Source organism: Notothenia rossii (genome assembly GCF_949606895.1).
Source record: "Notothenia rossii genome assembly, chromosome: 2".
Taxonomy (NCBI): Eukaryota; Metazoa; Chordata; class Actinopteri; order Perciformes; family Nototheniidae; genus Notothenia; species Notothenia rossii.
Window position 1 is genome coordinate 44,456,728 of NC_136904.1, and position 18,386 is coordinate 44,475,113.

An 18,386-nucleotide genomic window follows, 5' to 3' on the forward strand; every position below is an offset into this window, starting at 1 on the left:
TTTATTTAAACAAGTTTTGAACATGACATTGACATATTATTGCCTCTTAAAGGGGTCATGTTATGCTAAGTTTCAGGTTCATATCAGTATTTTGTGGCTCTACTGTGACATGTCTCCATACTTTAATGTTCAAAAAGCTCTTTATTTTTCTCATAATGCCTGTGCTGCAGCACCTCTTTTCACCCTCTGTCTGAAACCATAGCCCAGTCTGCTCTGATTGGTTAGCTCAGTGGTTCCCAACCTTTTTCAGTGAGGCCCCCTTGGGAAATTGGATTTTTTTTTTAGCCCCCCCTAACCCGGTTCCCACCAAGATTGGTCGAATTTGCTAATAATAACAACACAAAAAGATCCAACTATAATGTTATCTTTTAAGGCCTACCTGAATGCGTGTGCAAGCCCACCACGCCACGCCACGCCTCCTGACTGTCATCCTACAACCCTCTTCAGCGAGTGGCATAGTACAAACAGGGCCCCAAGTAGAGGGCTCCGCCTGTGCTTAGTATAACTAGGGTTGACCGTGGAAAAGTCGGGGACGCAGTTTACTTGGCTGGTAGAGCACACTCAGACACGCTTGCCTCTTGAAGAGTGTGCATGGAAAAAAGTGAGGAAGGCTCTCCCCGCCTGCATGGGGCTTACCATGCACCATGTTTCCCTGGTCCCTAAGGAGCATGGGGAGAACGTAAGTGCACCATGTCCCCCACACGCACACACGCCTCGTGTAGAGTGTGTATGGACGATAGTGGGGAAGGCTCTCCCCAAGCACAGCACAGACGATGAAAAGGAGCCCAGAACATGTCCAAAAAATAAAACCATATGCCCTCCACACTCATGCCCGTTGAACAAGGCTGTTGATACAGCCATACCATGTGGTAGAGTGTGCATGGACCCCAGTGGGGAAGGCTCTCCCCGCCTATCCATAGGCATGTGAAATGCACTCGCAGAGCCATCCTGTCAGGCGTTTCTTGGACAGAGCTTTACCGGCCACACCATCCCAAAACACACAAACAGCTGTTCAGTGCGCCTAATGGAAGTTGTGCGCGGCGCGCCCTACATAACATGCCAGTGCACGCACCTGGCAGAGGGAGGTGCAATTTAGCCTCCCTGTCCCCAATATGGGGGTGGAGGAATAAAGCCGTTTTAACTGTATAGCCCTTGACCTGAACAAACTCCTTAGGTTCTTTGGAACAAAGGAGGGGTTCGGTCTGGAGTGTCGCTATCACACCCCGGATCACAAGGCAACTTGGGTGCACCGACAGAGGTGGCCAGCTCGGACACTTCCCTGGCCAAAGTCAGGGCAAGCAGCAAAGCTGTTTTCAATGACAGTGCTTTCAGGGAAGAGAGCTCCAGTGGCTCAAATGGTTCTGTGACCAGAGCCTTGAGCATCAACGGCAGATCCCATAGCGGGGAGGAGGCATGCACCACTGGGCGCTGTCTCCTGACCCCCCTGCAAAAACCGCGTCATAAGCGGCTGACCTGCCGTCAAATCTCTCATGGCAGGACGAAATGGATGCTGCATACACTTTTAATTGTGGAATGAGCAAGCCCCCTGTCCACCAGTATCTGTGAATAGTGTCAGTTACGCCCCCTATTGCACCTGTTTCCTGAGACAACGCCCCTCAGAACTGAGGAACCCGTCCAAGGCTGGCCCACCATCATCTGTGTCACCTCTGCACACCACAGCGCCAACCGGCGACCTGGGGCTACTAGGATGACTGACAGACGTTCTCGTCTCACACCTCTCCTGGAGGGGGAGAATTGGACACAGCTGTGGAAAGGCGTAGAGCAGCTATCTCGGCGATGGCTCTTGTGCAAACGTGTCCACCCCCAAGGGTGGATTGTCCTGCTGAGCCAGGGAGAACCACCATTCGTCTGGCAGGGGCCCGCCTCTTGACATGAGGCCGGCCGTCCTGTTCTCCAGTCCCGGAATGTGGGGGGCCTTCAGAGATAAAAAACATTCTCTGAGGCCCACAACCACAGGTTCTCTGCTGTGCTAAACAAGGTGGCGGAGCTGACTCCGTCCTGCCTGTTGATGTTGATCGTTCCTGTCCCCAAAAAAACAAAAATTACCAGCCCTCAATGACTACTGCCCAGTAGCACTCACCTCCATCATTATGAAGTGCTTTGAGCGGTTAGTCAAAACCTTCATCCCTTCCTCCCTCCCTGACTCTTCTGGACCCCTGCAGTTTGCCTACAAAGCAAACAGGCCCCACAGACGACGACGCCATAGCCCTCACACCATCCACACTGCCCTCTCACACCTGGACCAGCGGAACACATACATGTATGTGAGAATGCTGTTCATTGACTACAGTTCAGCATTCAATACCATTGTGCCCTCCAAGCTGGCCCATCAAGCTCAGAGACCTCGGGCTCAACAGCGCCCTCTGTGACTGGATCCTGAACTTCCTGACGGGCAGACCCCAGGGCAGTGCGGGTGGGGCAACATCACATCCTCCACCCTGATCCTCAACACCGGGAGCCCCTCAAGGCTGCGGTGCTCAGCCCTCTCCTCACTCACGACTGCGTGGCCACATACTCCTCCAACACCATCGTGAAGTTTGCTGACGACACATCACTGAGGACCTGACATGGACTCCTCACGCCACCACTATCACCAAGAAAGCTCGACAGCGGCTCTTCTTCCTCCGCAGGCTGAGGAGGTTCAAAATGGATTCCAAGATACTCTGCAACTTCTACAAAGTGCACCATAGAGAGTATCCTGACCTTCTACAGGGTGCACCATAGAGAGGATCCTGACCTTCTACAGGTGCACCATAGAGAGGATCCTGACTTTCTACAGGTGCACCATAGAGAGGATCCTGACTGGCTGCATCACGGCCTGGTACGCTTTGGCCACACATTTGCTGAACGTGCGTGGGAATGGGAATAGCCAAACGCTAGTCTGTTGTACTCGTAGGCTACCCCCTGGAAGGCAAAACGCAAATACTTTCTGTGCTTTGGAGCAATTTTCGTCATGAAATTAAGCGTCCTTCAGGTCGATTGTTGTGAACCAATCGCCCGGCTGCCCTAGTTCCAGTAATTGGTTTACATATGGAACTTTTTGCAGGCAGTGTGCTGATTCAGACTGCGAAGATCTAGAATGGGTCTGAATTCTCCTGTCTTCTTGGGAACCAGGAAGTACATGGAGTAAAGCCCCTTTTTCTCTTTCCTGAAAGTGCACAACAGACACAGTCTGTTTTTGCAACAGGGCCTGAATTTCTGTTGAAAGGAAACCTATCTGCTCCTAGGATGATAGATTTGCCTCTCTTATGCCCCTGAATGGAGGAGGGACGCTGCAAAACTGGAGTGAGTACCCCAGTTTCAGTGTCCTGTCTATCCATTCTGTCAGTACATAGCTAAGCTTCCATTCCCCATAAGACTGTGTTAGGGGACCTGCAAGCAGCTGTGGAGTTGCAGCTAAGAAGCTGTAGCACTCTCGGGCGGCCCACTCCGCCGCCAAACCTTCCATAAAAGGAAGTTTGGCCCATGGGGGGATGACACAGAAAGGGCCAATTTTCTACAGAGGTCCATGAATGCACCGCAGCACACTCTCGGGTTATGGCTAAAAATGATCCGTCGTAAATATGACGTCACGTTCTCGTTGTAACTCTCGTTGTAACTCTGGTTGTAATCGGAGCGGCTCGGAAAAACATCTACAGCAGTAACATGAAACATACACATTAATGCAGCAGAAATATTAATAGAGAAACATCAGACATAATAGTAACACACTGAAAGGGAACATTTTATTGCACCAGGAGCTATCTTGGGACTTTTACTGAGACAACGTTGACTTGCCTGTGAATAAAAAATAAACCATAGTGTTGGTGATCTACAGTGTTGTCATTCTTCTTTGAACAGCAATTTTCAACAATCACACTCCCTGTCATTGACATAATTAATTAATAGATAGTTTAGCTTCTCACCATCATTTGCTGTGGCCCACTGATGTTAACGATCGTAACTGAAAGGCTGCCTGTCAAACGTAAATATTCAGCCACGTGACTTGCAAAATCTCGCGAGAGTTTTACACAAGACGGATCCTTTATAGCCAAAACCACGCTCTCGTGGGGCTGCGGCTCTGTCATAATGCCGTCTCTTTGAAACGGATATTATGGGGAAATGCGGAATTGTGGAGAGAGATGACTCTCACCCTGGGATAGATGCAATCGTTTTTACTGAATGGATTTTTCACACACACATCACTCTAGAACTAGGGTTACAATACGTAACCCACCGTTCTTCTGCGAAGGTCTTCTGTGTTTCACATTCAACGGTGAAACGCATTAATCAGAGCCATTATACCACAAGGTGTGTTTTCTGACAACAGCACGCCGGCAATATCGTCTCTTGAACCCGCACAGTGCTTTGACAGTACTTCGGTTTATTCCACTCACGTGCGTGCGTCCACCTGCTGGCTCCTTTACTGGAGTTTACAGCGGGTAGAGAGTGTGGGACAGTGTTCTGGCGAACGTGAATGGCACCGCCTCGGCCATATCCTGGCCCCCAAACACTCGAAGCAGAGGTGGTTGGGATCGGCGCCCACTATTAAGCCAGGACACGAAGGACAGGCCCGGGTCTCTAGAGGTGGCGACTCCATGAAGGTATGATAACTCTTTATTCTTCTTTCAAACGTTTTACTTTCTCTGCTTCAGTTGTTGCTTGCTCGCTGAAGATAAAAGGATGACAGTCAGGAGGCGTGGCCGCCTTATATACGGTGGGCTTGCCCACGCATTCAGGTAGGCCCGCCCCGAGGCGCCGGCTACGTTTATAGATATCTCAGTAGGTGAATTCTCGCATAGTAGGGTTAAGAGGTAGTACCGATAGAGTCCAGTAGAGGGTGGAGCCTGTGTAAGATATAACTAATCAAATTGGAAACAGAATTAACATTGATTTATTTCATGTATATTGTGGATTATGGGCTGCTAGCACACAAAACATAGCTGCAGTGTAACTGTAGATTTACTCAAGTACTGTACTTATTTTGAGGTACTTAAGTATTTCCACTTTTGCTTCTTTGTAATTCCGCTCCACCACAGTCCTGTTTACAACTTCTTCCCAAGCTTCACGCACACCCCTTGCAATAGCGCTGCGCGCCCCCCAGGTGGGGAACCACTTAGCTGGCAGACTCTGTTGTAATTGGTCAGCTGCTTAGAGATGCCCCGGCTCAAGCCCCCTTAACCACGTAATCACGTAAATCACGTACAATGTTTTTGAGCGCTAGCCAATAGAAGCGCAAGTGTTACATAGTGATGTCACTACCTCTGTGCTGAACGCCCAACATTTTAACTGATGCTAACCTTTTCATTGATAACGCAAACAAAGGAAATTCCCACTGATGTCAAACTATCTCGTTCACTTTGTACTTGCCTGCCTGTTTCTGGCTCCAGATTGACCGAAAGCAGTTTAACAAGATTATGGATCTCATAAAGAGTGGGAAGGAGGAGGGAGCTAAGCTGCAGTATGGAGGAGCAGCTTTGGGAGAGCACAGCCTCTTCATTCAGCCCACCATCTTCTCTGAGGTCAAAGACCACATGCGAATTGCCAAGGAAGAGGTACGTGTTTCGTTTCAGATATATTTTCTATTAAGCAGAGGCATACATGTACGTATCTCACAGTAAATACAGAGCTAAATCCCAGATCAAATGCACGCTGAAGGGTGATTGAAAATGTTTTCTCTCATTGATTGTGCTGTTATGTTAAATGTTTGATGTTTGTTTTTCATGTATTGTGTCTTGATATTTGTCTATGTTAATGTTACACATGGAGCTGCTGTGATGCAAGTCAAATTTCAGACTTGATCTGACCAATAAAGTATTATCGTATCGTATCGTACAGCCATAATACAGATTTCTGTGGGTGGATATCATGCTTCTCTTGTTGACAACATAGAAGACATACAGAACAGCAAAATAAAGAAATAACATGATATGACAGGAATACCAACATACATAGTCACAATGGGAAAAAACTAGGGCTGTCAAACGATTACACTTTTAATCAGATTAATCACAGCTTAAAAATTAATTAATCATGATTAATCACCATTCGAACTATGTCCAAAATATGCCATTTCTTTATGTATATTGTTGTGGGAATGGAAAGATAAATGAAAGAAGGCGGATATATCCATTTAACATAAAGTAGCCTAAGTATGTTTATTATAACATTTTTCTGTGTGTCAAAATGAAAGACAGCCCACACACCTATCAATCATCAAACCGTGGAGTCTTAATTCATTACGTATTGATTTCTATCAACGGGGGAGTACTTCAGGAAAGTCGACGAATGGGGGGGGGGGCTAGTGGAGTACTTCGTGACCACAGAGTGTGAACGTTGTGATCAGCTGTTTTAGCGCAGTTCTCCAGTGAAGGGTGGCAGTCTCCCTGCGCAGCCGGTTGGTGTAGTTTTTGCACAATTCCGTTGTACAGACCGACGTTAACAGCAGCCCTGTCTGTGCACACGGAGACCGACTCTGTCGTCCGGTGATCTAACCGCCTTCTGGAAAAGCTTCACAAGTACGTCGGTACGCAAATGCGCTTTGTGACACGCATTTCAGATTACGCACATAACCTGCGTACCAGTTATGTGCACCCCTGTACTACAGCAAAAGTATTCTCCGTCGGGACTTCCTGCAACAACACCACGCCGTTATCTTGATTCTAATTTGCCAGAAGACATTATCAAAGATGTTCTATTGAGAAGACGACCACTACGTGACAAAAGTTTTCAAAACCGTTTCTGGTCTTCGGTATTTCCAGAAAAGTGGCTACTGAAATCAATCTTACTCACTGCTGCCTGTGCAATTATTGGCGCGAGTTGGCGGACTTTATTTTGCTTACTTTAACATAATTTTTCATGGTGGGGCTAAGCCATTTCTTGATATGGGTGTAGCCTACCCCAGCCATACCCTGGCGCTACCACTGGTGGGATGTATGGGGCGGGCCGTTCCGCACATGCGTTAAATGCGTTAAATATTTTAAATGCAATTCATTCAAAAAAAAAATTATCATAAAAAAGCGCATAATTATATGAATATAAAACAAATTAAAACAATAAATAAATAAAGCTCCCCGGGCAGACAGGAGACGATAGGACATGAAGCTGCGCATGTCGAAGTACTTAACAGTGTTCAGATGTGCCCAGTATCACCAGCACTTAGGAATTAAGTCTGCTTCTGCATGTTCACATTTCTCACAGATTGGTGATACTTCTGACTTTTTTTTATGAAGTTTTACTTTAGAGTTATGGAACCTATGTAGCATTTTAGCCCTGAGCCTGTTTTTCAGGTCTCAGGCTCGAAAATGACATTCCCAGAACAAATGACCATATCTTCCCTTCTAAAAGGGTTAAATTAATAATCTTTTTTCTCAAAGTAATGATAAACCTGGGAGTTGGATGTAGAAAAGTCCGAATCAATATAGATGTTTTTTATTTTAAAGAAAATTCAGATTGAACATAGTAAAAAACTGTAAATTATAGTGTCCGTCCAAAAATTATTTTGTACTTGCTGTGAAAACTACCCTTGGATGATGGTAAGGTAGACTAAATTTGATGCAAAACGAGTGACATTTGACCTTTTTAGAGAGGTTTAGCAAAAAAAACTCCACCTCAGAGGTGATTTGGGTGGAAATGGGGGTTTTACCGTTTCTCTGGAACCCATTGGTCGATTTTGGTGATTGACATCTCTTTCTGACCGTTAGAGCCAATAGAATCGAAGGGGAATCTCCACACACACACACACGGTAAATAGAAAAGGTGGGGGCTTCGCGCTCGCAGTTTTGCTCCAGAGTGAAGCTGTCTCTAGGGCCCCGTCTCAGGTCGACTATTTTCCTCGGTCTCACCGGAAGTTGATTTGTCTGCGCCATCTTGAGTACCGTCCCATGGCTCTTATTTCTGCCGGAGGACCGAGGATCGAGGAGCAAGGAGCGATAATGGAGGAGCGATAACCGAGGAACCACCAGACCATCCTCCGCCCTGAGGCTGCTTTGCTGCCTCAGGGCCTGGACAGATTGCCATCATCGACGGAAAAATGTATTCTCAAGTTTATCAAGACATTTTGCTGGAGAACTTAAGGCCATCTTGTCCACCAATTGAAGCTCAACAGAAGATGGGTGATGCAACAGGACAACGACCCAAAGCACAGAAGTAAATCAACAACAGAATGGCTTCAACAGAAGAAAATACGCCTTCTGTAGTGGCCCAGTCAGAGTCCTGACCTCAACCCAATTGAGATGCTGTGGCATGACCTCAAGAGAGCGATTCACACCAGACATCCCAAGAATATTGCTGAACTGAAACAGTTTTGTAAAGAGGAATGGTCCAAAATTCGTTCTGACCGTTGTGCAGGTCTGATATGCAACTATAGGAAACGTTTGGTTGAGGTTATTGCTGCCAAAGAAGGGTCAACCAGTTATTAAATCCAAGGGTTCACATACTTTTTCCACCCTGCACTGTGAATGTTTACATGGTGTGTTCAATAAAAACATAAAAACATATAATTGTTTGTGTGGTTTTAGCTTAAGCAGACTGTGTTTGTCTATTGTTATGACTTAGATGAAGATCAGAACACATTTTATGACCAATTTATGCAGAAATCCAGGTAGTTCCAAAGGGTTCTTGCAACTGTATGTGATATATCTGAACAACAAAGTGGTCAAATATCATTTTATTCATTTATTAGAAGCATTTTCATGATCGCTTTTTTCGTTTTACATTTTCATTTATTGTCATTTCCATTCAGTCAGTCATTAAGTGCTATTAAAATGTTGATGTGCTACATATCCACACAAACAAACAAAGTGTGCAATCCAATGAATGTTAATCTAACTGGGTTTTGATAGATAATATATCTCTTTTTCTTCTTTCAATTATTTTATTTATATTGTGCACTCTAATCAATATTAATCAAACTATTGTTCGTTTATACATTTTAAGAATGGCGTTTATCTTTTTTGAGAATGAGTTCTTATTTTATTTTATTTATTGGGGTCTACAACAGATGATAAAAATGTTTGTGTCATTAAATGTTTGGCAGGGGTGTTTGTGAAAACAACGGGGACAGAGCTGCTGTCAGACGAACAGCTGTGCGGCGTCATCACAAACGGACATCGCTTCACGTGACGCTCCGGAGGAAAGGACGTCCCATTGCTCTTAAAACTCATTTCCCTCCTTCTCGTGGTTTCCTTGCGTCCCTCCATGCTTCCAGGGGCGGACTGACCATCTGTAGAATCTGGAGAACCACAGAACGGCCGGTCGTCAAGGGCCGTTGACGGCCGGCCGGCCCTTTTAAAAAAAAATGGTTTAACGTCATCATTTAAGTTGCGCTGACGGCCAACAGAGGGCGACAGCGGCCACTAATGCAGTTGTGTGGTTCTTATCTGTCAAATAATCACACACGAAGAAGAAAAAAGACCGGCCACACAAAGAGAAGCCGCGGTCTGACCGCAGCAGCCGCGGCAGACAGGGAGAATGAAAAAACATGGATAAAAATCAAAGAAAACGAAAAGAAAAAGGTGGGGCTGAGAAGGCAAGAGAAGAAAAGGTGAAGTCACTTGCAGGTGAAGCATACATGTAACAAATTGACCGACCTTTTTGGCAGCAGCGCTTCTACAAGCACTATCAGCAGCAGCTTAGAACAAGTGCAAGATGATGAAGAGAATGATGAGGGCCCGAGTTCAGATATACAGCCGGCCTCCTGCGTTCATGATGAGGGAAAGAGTTGAGCTGGTGGAAGAACCGGCTCAACTGGCTAATACAAGTGCAGGGAAAGAGGTGGGGGAGAATTATCCCTTGAACTTAGTGGCGTTTTCTCCTGGAGGCCAAGGGAAGCCAGGCTTCCCCTGTTTTTTTGGATTGTAGTTATAATTTTAATAAATAAATAAAAACACTTCGTTTAGTTTCGGTAATTATTCTGCCGGCCCATCTCTCCCCCATTCTCATTGAGTATTTTACAAAGAGTGAAACAGCGCCCCTCTAGATGTTATGGTGAAACATTAGATTGCACTCTCTGTTGCGAGAGGAGGTTAGCCGAAATTGGCTTCCCTTGGTGAAAAAAAATCGAGGGATTGACCAGTCATTGACCTATTTGTTGTTTGTTTATATCACGCAGTCTGTTCTTCTTCTCTCGGTTATCACGCAGTCTGTCTTCCGGTTGTTTCCTCTTTTGAATGAAGAATACACACTACCGCCGTCTGCTGGTAAGGAGAGTTATTGCCACTCACGCATGCGCAGTTCACTGTACGTGCTTCTTGGCCGTCGGCTGAAGTCTTTGCAGTGTGTTCCAGTGCGACACATGGCCAAAACGCAAAGAGACGCGAGGCGACGCAACAGTCGGGGTCCGTCTGTGTCAGTTATTTGGTGTCAGCTTGGTGTGTCCGGGCCTTAAGGATGAAAAGCTTAAACATGTCCAATCTCTGCGGAGACAGGTTTTCATGTTTCTGAATTGCCCCACTCAGACACTAGATGTGTCCTTCCTGGTGAGACACGAAGAGGGTTTTTGTATGGTTTATGCGAGCTCAGGGAATGTAAAGTTTTTTGAGTGCGGGGAGTCGGGTGAGTGCGGGGAGTCGAGTCTGCCGGGTGCATGAGCAGCCGAGCCCGGGGCCGCCGGGGCAGCTGAGTCCGCGGGGGCTGCTGCTGCACCCGCCGGTGCCGTGGTTATGGGGGCTGCGGATGAAACAGGGACTGTAGAGAGTGTGGTGAGTGTGAGAGGAAAAATGTGGAAACAGGTAAACGGGTGGAGGAGGATGTAGCATGACAGGTGAGGACAGAGGCTGCGGGAAAGGTGGAGGCTGTTGGCACACAGCAGGAGCTGCCGTCTGGCTCTGGGCGACAAAAAGAGCTTAAACAGGCTGCAGACAGTAATGAGGTGACAGAGATGGACACGGACGGTGAGGGGGATTCTGACTGTGTTTCAGTTGCAGATAGTCTCTCTCAGAACACAGAGATGAGTCTTTTGGCAAGTCAGTGGAAGTGAGAGACTTTTTCCCTGACACAAACAAGTTTCTTCATACAGTGAGCACTCTTCAGACCTGCTGGACGAAAATAAACGTTATCGTCTCAGGAAGCATTTAACTACTATGAAAAAAGGTTCGAAAGAAAGCAAAAGAGTGAAGAAACTGAAAAGGTCTAAATGATTTCAACATGATCATGCAACACCGGGTGACTCCTCTCTGCTGTGTGTACCTGTCTGTTCTTTTTCTCTATCTCCTTCCTCAATGCAGGCTTTAAGGGTTGCTTCTTTAAACATTAACAGGGCTAGAAGTGCACAGAAAAGAGCTTTAGTGTTAGAGTGTTAGACCTAGAGGTTTCCAATGTAAATGTAACTATTTTCAATTGGTTAGTATTACATTTTTTGCTACAGTGTGGTGACACTAATTTTAATGAAGACACATTTGTGTATCTTGAAATTCATTTATTTGACAGAGCTGGAAACTGATTGACTTACATACTTGTTTGTGTTTACCTACACAGTCATCACAGATGAGCCAAACAGAGTAGAGGATGAAGAAAGGAGAACAGGAGAAAGGGACACACAAGAAGGAGATACACCAGACAAGAACGACAATGGAGACACGAATGAACAGGAACACCAGAACAGACAAGAGTCAATGGGTAACATGACTGATTTAGGGACTGCAGATACAGGGCCAAGGCAAGTGAGACATCACTGCTTTCCATCCAGCATGTTTGGCCAGCAAAAGAGATAATTTCAACCGCAAACAGCAAGTGATGAGGGATTATTATTTCCTCCTTCCATCCCTTTTTTCTGTTTAATCTGATTACTAACAACTTCTAATAATTTGACATAGTTTATGATTTAATTGGAAAATGAAGTGTTTTTAAATAATAAACCCGTTTCTGATTCTGATTCTTTGATATTTTTTTACATATGGGTGTTGAGAGATGTATCCATATCTCTTAATGTTGCTCTCAAAGTGCACAAGATTGATGCTTTTAACTTCAATATTTAAACAAAATCTTCCTGGGGGACCCCAGAGGAGGTGATTTCCCCCAAAATAGCACTTTATCTCTGCTTATGTAACTCCGGTGTAGTGTCCCCTCGGCAACAGATAACTCAGAGTTGGTGATTACTTTCCTGCATTTCAATGGACAGCATATAAAAAGGACACGTGAGCTGCATTGCTGAAGAGATCCTCTCATGCTATCTCTTTTACAAAATAAGTGTCCAGTCAACAACAAAACATCAGTGATCGTATAGTGGTAGTATATTTTTCACAAGCAATGTGAAACATTGACGTATACAAACTGGTGTACAAAACTCTCATACCTGCGTTAATCTCCTGGAGTGTCTCTACTCTTTCTTCTCCACATCTCTTGTCCACCATCAGAGATTGCAAACATTTCAGAAACAGCTAGAGGTAGGGGACAAACAACTTGTTCGCTGGGCATGTCAAAAACCTCCCTGCTTTGATCAAGACTTTAGGGAGCCTTTCAGCCCCTCTGGCAAAGGGACTGGAAAGCAAGCATTGAAAATTCAGTACCATCTACATGCTTGTCATGTTCCAGACACTGCTCTCAACCACTCAGGGCCTGCACAAATACCTGCAGAAAGAAACAATTGACTTGGTGCAGGCAGTGAATTACAAAACAGAAGTTGAGAACACACTGAAAAGTTACCGAAGTAACAAGAAAGCACATGAGGTCTATGACAAGACCAAGGCCCTGTGCAATGATCTTGATATTCCCGAAACTGTGACACAGAGGAAGAAGCGTAGAAACATGGAAGACTTTGTAATCGAGGCATCATGTGGAGCAATGTGAAACATTCAACCTAAATAAACTGGTGTACAAAACTAACATACCTGCATTTTAATGGACAGCATAAAAGGACACGTGAGCTGGGTTCTGTTGCTCGGATTCGCTATTGATGATCACGTTGATAAATCATATAAAACAAATAGCCAATCACACAAAAAACATGTTGCTGTGACTATGAGCATTAAACAATTAACATTAAACTAAACAAATACAACAGTACGTTATTGTCCTTATAAAATAAAAACATACATTTTGTCCACCGAGATAATACAGGCACCTTACCCTCAGGAGTTCCTCACGTGCTATGAGAATCTCCCACAATCCATTGCCGTAACAAAGCTAATGCAGGCACACGTTTGTGACACCAGATGGCGCAATTGTGCATGTGCGTGTGGTAGGGGTGTAACGGTTCACAAACAATTCGGTTTTTAGGTCACGGTTCGGTTCGGTACGTTTTCGGTACAGCAGAAAAAATGATCACAAAACATAAAATATTTTTTTAATTTTTTTTATTATTATTAAACTGTGAATAATGTATTAACTCAAATAAATACAAAATATAATAAAATAAACATTAAAGTTCAGCATTTCGATGAACTAAAATAATCTGTATTTGTACTGTACTAGTACCTAAGCAGCCAGTTTGACATTATGACTTGCTTGTCATTGTTTTTTCATGTTTTTTTAAAGAAAAATTTACTTGTCCACATTGCTTGCCGAAAGGGCAGATCTGCTGGCACTAACAATGTCTCCTGCTGTGGAGAACACCCTCTCGCTAGGGACAGAGGTAGCAGATACAGCCAGGTAGCGCTTTGCTAACATGGCAACATAAGGATATTTGGCGTTTGTAATAGCTTTGGCTCGGTCTGAACTTTTTGCGAGTGGTGGAGGCTTAAATGCTAGTGGGAGTTGGGTTTGCACTTCAGTCTTTTTTCTTTTGGTACCGGTGATATTCACGTTCGGGTGATGCCTTTTCAAATGAGTGTGCAAGTTTGATGTATTGCCAGCCGCGTAACCAATTTTAGCTGAACAATGCCGACAAACAGCTTTGGTTCGGTCCACCTGTCTTTGTCCGTCATCCTTGTAGGTAACTGCGAAACCAAAATGTTCCCAAACCGGAGACTTCGAAGGGCCCGTACCGAATAATTTCGGTACGGGTACTGAATAATTTCGGTACGTGTACCGTTACACCCCTAGCGTGTGGGGTGTCTTGCAGTAGAATATTTGACTGTAGCGCCGCCACTGTGGGCTAAGCCCTGAATGTTTCCAGGTCCTGGCGACGCCCCTGGGTGGGAGGTAGGAAAGGCTCAGATTAGAGTGTTCTGCCAACAGTATACAGCCTACTCCACTGCAAACATTAGAAGAGCTATAGAGCAGTTAGAGAGGGAGATCAGAGAGTTAGAGAGTGTGTCTGCTCGAAATATAGAACAGTCCCTCCTAAAACAACAACAGCTTAACTGCTTTTTTCAGGAGAAAGCCAAGGGAGCTCTGATCAGAGCCCGTTTTGCTTCCATGAGAGATATTGATGCACCAACCACCTTTTTCTTCAACCTGGAGAGGTCTGTGGGCCAAAGGAAGCAGATGGTATGTCTGCGTCTTCCCGATGGACAGGTAACCTCTGAACCTGCTGAGATGAGGAGGCGTGCCATGTCCTTCTACACAGACCTGTTCAAAGCTGAAGGTTGTGACGTGGAAGCTGCTGATGAACTTCCTCAGGGTCTTCCACAGTTGAGTCCAACCGAAAGTGACACCCTGGGCTCTGACATTACTCTGGAGGAACTGACCTCTGCGGTGACACAGATGGCCTCCGGCAAGGCTCCGGGCATAGACGGTTTACCTCCAGACTTTTTTAAACATTTCTGGAGTATTCTAGGACATGACTTGTTGGACTTGTTAATGGAGTCCTTTGGAAAAGGGACTCTGCCGGCTTCCTGTAGGCGTGCAGCAGTGACGTGCGGTGAGGTTCATGGCTGGTGAGGCACTGACTCTTTCAGAGTCAGATTTACAAATATTATATTTTGACCTTAATCGAAATATTCGGCTATTTTCAAAAGCTTTTTTAATCTGATGCTTCAATTCATTTTAAACAGACCGTTCAACAAAAGGATACCCAACATCTAAATATTGGATTGTTCTTTCTTAGTAAGATCCCATTTTCATTACAATTGTGGTCTTACCTTTATTTCACTGTTGCCAAAAAAAGGATATTTAACCTTGCTGAAGAATTGGAGACCTGTTGCTCTCTTATACAGAGTATAAGATGCTGTAAAAGGTTTAGCTAACAGACTGAATTGTTTTATTGACTTTCTTATTGGTATTGATCAGACATATTGCATCACTTGCAGATCAATTGTGGACAATTTGTTTTTGATGAGAGACACTTTTGACGTTTGCAAACTGCATAACATAAATGTTGGCATTATTTCTGTTGACCAGGAGAAGGCGTTTGATCGTGTGGATCACACTTTTCTGGCTGCCACTTTGCAGGCTTTTGGTGTTGGGGAGCATTTTTTGTCCTGGGTGAAGTGTTTGTACAGAAGCTGGGGAGGGCTGAGCAGACCTGTACAAGTCAAAAGGGGGATCAGGCCTATTATACAGTATTACTGTTTAGCCCCTTTTGTGCAGACTGATGGCGCATTTCCATTGCAGGGCCTCGCTCGGCTTAGTATAGTATGGTTAGGCCTTGTTAGGACTCGCTCACTTTATGCTGCGTTTCCATTACAGTTTAGTAGCTGGGGCAGTAACTATAGTAACGCAGTGTAGGCGGAGCCGTGACGTCATCTTCAATGCGAGCCACAGAAAAACAACATCAGCCGTTAGCTGTTAGCCCTGAAGCTCACAGCTCCTCATATCTATTCAGAAACTAGACAAAAGTTAAACAAGTACAAACCACAGACTGTCTGTGTCATGGCGAAGTATGAAGGTAGATATGGTGCAAAATGCGAGAGCGTGTAAAACCTGATGTGAGCACTTGCAGAAAAAAAATCTGAGCTTGTGTGCATACATTTACACTTGTATAAAATATCCACGTAACTGTGAACCAAATGTACACTTGTAAATATCCACGTAACTGTGAACCAAATTTGAAGTTGTCCAAGTTTTGTAGCTTGAAGAAAAAAAATGAACTTAGTGATGAAATATTCACTTGCAGAAAAATACATATTTTTTAAATATATTTTCCATTACAACTGCAACTTGCTTATTACAACCTTTCAAATCAGTCATTACAACTTGACGAATCTGCTCTGTGGCAGTATAAATCGACAAACCTGCGGTATTGACTTTTGCTACACTTCTTGCGATAAATGTGTCGCAAAAGTAATTTTCACCTGTAGATGTGGGGGGAGGGAGGGGGGTTGGAGCGAAGGGGCGGAGCTATCAGAACAACGAGGCTTGACTTCGGGGCTAACAGTTCGTGTCGCTACCAGTCCGCTGACATGGCGCGTCAATCAACGGTAAGTTTTGCCCATTACTTGCCCATTATTACTTTGAATATTATTATTGTGATTGAGGATTAAATCCGCTTTGAAGACCACCGTTTTATATCGTGCAGTTTAGCGGCAAAATAACGTCAGTTAGCCAGCTAATACTAGCTTTGTTGAGTTTATGCTAGCTAAACAAGTAGTGGTTGTAGTCTATAGGGTTGCCAGAAACTGACCATGATCAAAATCGATTATTCGGCAGCCATGGCGAATAATAATCGATTATTCGACCGACCGACCCCACCCGCCCCCACCCCCCCTCTGAGGGAGAGGGGGGGTGGGGGCGGGGTCGGTGTGTAGCCTGCAGCAGCAGTCTGCTCTGCGCAGGCTTCCTCCGAGTTTACAGTAAAACAAACTGGTGGTGTGACCAATGGCCATTTACAATTATTAATACTATTACTATTATTAGCATTAGTCTATATTTTGGTTGAAATTAAGCCAGAAAAAAAAAAAAAAAACATACATAATAATAAAAATATATATAAATAAAATCGATTTTTAAAAATAATATTCGATTATGGAGACTGTAACGAATATTCGAATAATCGAATAATCACTGGCATCCCTAGTAGTCTACAGCAGTAATTAATATATTATAGCCTAATGCTTTGGCACTAACAGTTGATAACCGTTTATGAAAATAAAACCAATTGAACTGTACTGAAATAATGACACGTTTTATAATTGTCTTGGGCTCCTGCTGTGTTTTTAAAGCCTTTGTAAATTATCCATGCTATTTTCTATTTAGCTAACGTCGAAGTAGTGTATGTGAAATCAACCTCACAATAAGATGTGTGTATATTACAATTATTAATGTCACATTTCAAGATGATTTCTTAGATATTACAATATGGTTGGTTGAGCTGGAGTTCATTATTGAGCTTACTCGTTTACGTCAGTCATATCTGAAGAACAAACCCAAACCTTGTTGTTTTTATTAATTGTATTACCAAATTTATATCAAATAAACAGTAAGCATTGGTAACACAACTTCCAAAGTTACAGTAAAATAAAAAGGACCCTGACTCGGACAATACACAATCCAACATGTTCAACAGAAGAGAATCAGTTATATTGTTTGTACACATGGTATTTTACATATATATCTGTTTGTTTAAGGTGTCCAGGTGATGCAGGCAGGCTGGACCAGAGAGTGAAAGACATAACTGGACTCCTCACAGCAGTGAACTTCAGCACAGGTACAAATACTATTTTTTCATACTGTACAAAGAATCAAGAAAGATATTGGTTTACATAAATGAAGTATTGTCTTTAATACACTGATATACATTCCATTAAACAATACTAAATCACCTACACATCAGTGAAGTTGAGGGTTTTTTCCATGCAAAAAGTTACATTTAGATGTTAACAAGCAATATGATTTTGTCAGCTTTCTAATTTAATGTATTGAAGGCAAAGATATTTAACACATAGTGAGAACGGCTACTATTTATCTCTCAATATTGTCTGTAAAAACGTGGTAAAAGTTATTCTTTCAGTGAGACAACAGAGCAAGCTTCTACAGTTGCACTACGTTTTGTAACAGTTAAATATTATGTTGATAATAAAATATATTTCAATGTTGATGAATTTCATACTGTTCATTCATAATCTGATTACAATTACAAAATAATTATATCTACTGCCCCTAAACACACAAACACACCGATTTCATAAATAACACACTTGTCATTTTTGTTAGGAAAGGACATGCCTGAAAGACATCTCCTCTTTCTCTGAGGGTCAAGAAGGACATCCAAGAGGAAAATTAAAAGCCAATTTTATGAGATTTTAAGACCAGTACAGGACATTCACTAAGAAACTACTTTTATTGTGAAAACAAAGATCTGCACACCGAATATTTTTGTAGTCTATCAGGACCATCCTTTGTTTGTGACGCTGCCTGCACCTCAGAGAAGGGGTGGTTATAGTCAGGCTTATAAAGTGTGGCGAAAAACATAGTCAGCTGATGGGATGCATCTATTTCCACATCTACACTCCATCAGCTGATTATTTCTATTTGCCTCACTTTATGAGCTTCACAACACTTGTGCCTTGTACCGCAGAGTTTGCAACGTCACAAATAAATGGGGCCAATCTTCAGTCAGATGTGAATGT

The 18,386-nt window shown here is 43.8% G+C and overlaps 1 protein-coding gene across 2 annotated transcripts in view; it reads left to right on the forward strand.

Moving 5' to 3' along the window:
• The window catches only part of LOC307030213 (retinaldehyde dehydrogenase 3-like), a 93,543-nt gene that overhangs the window by 57,116 nt on the left and 18,041 nt on the right, over positions 1-18,386 (forward strand). For both annotated transcript variants that reach the window (XR_013805579.1, XM_079666508.1), the window contains exon 8: positions 5,391-5,555. Coding sequence is in view for 1 of the 2 variants with exons in the window: in XM_079666508.1 (XP_079522634.1) it covers positions 5,391-5,555 (165 nt within the window). In the remaining variant the exon portion in view is untranslated. The remainder of the gene's footprint in view (positions 1-5,390; positions 5,556-18,386) is intronic.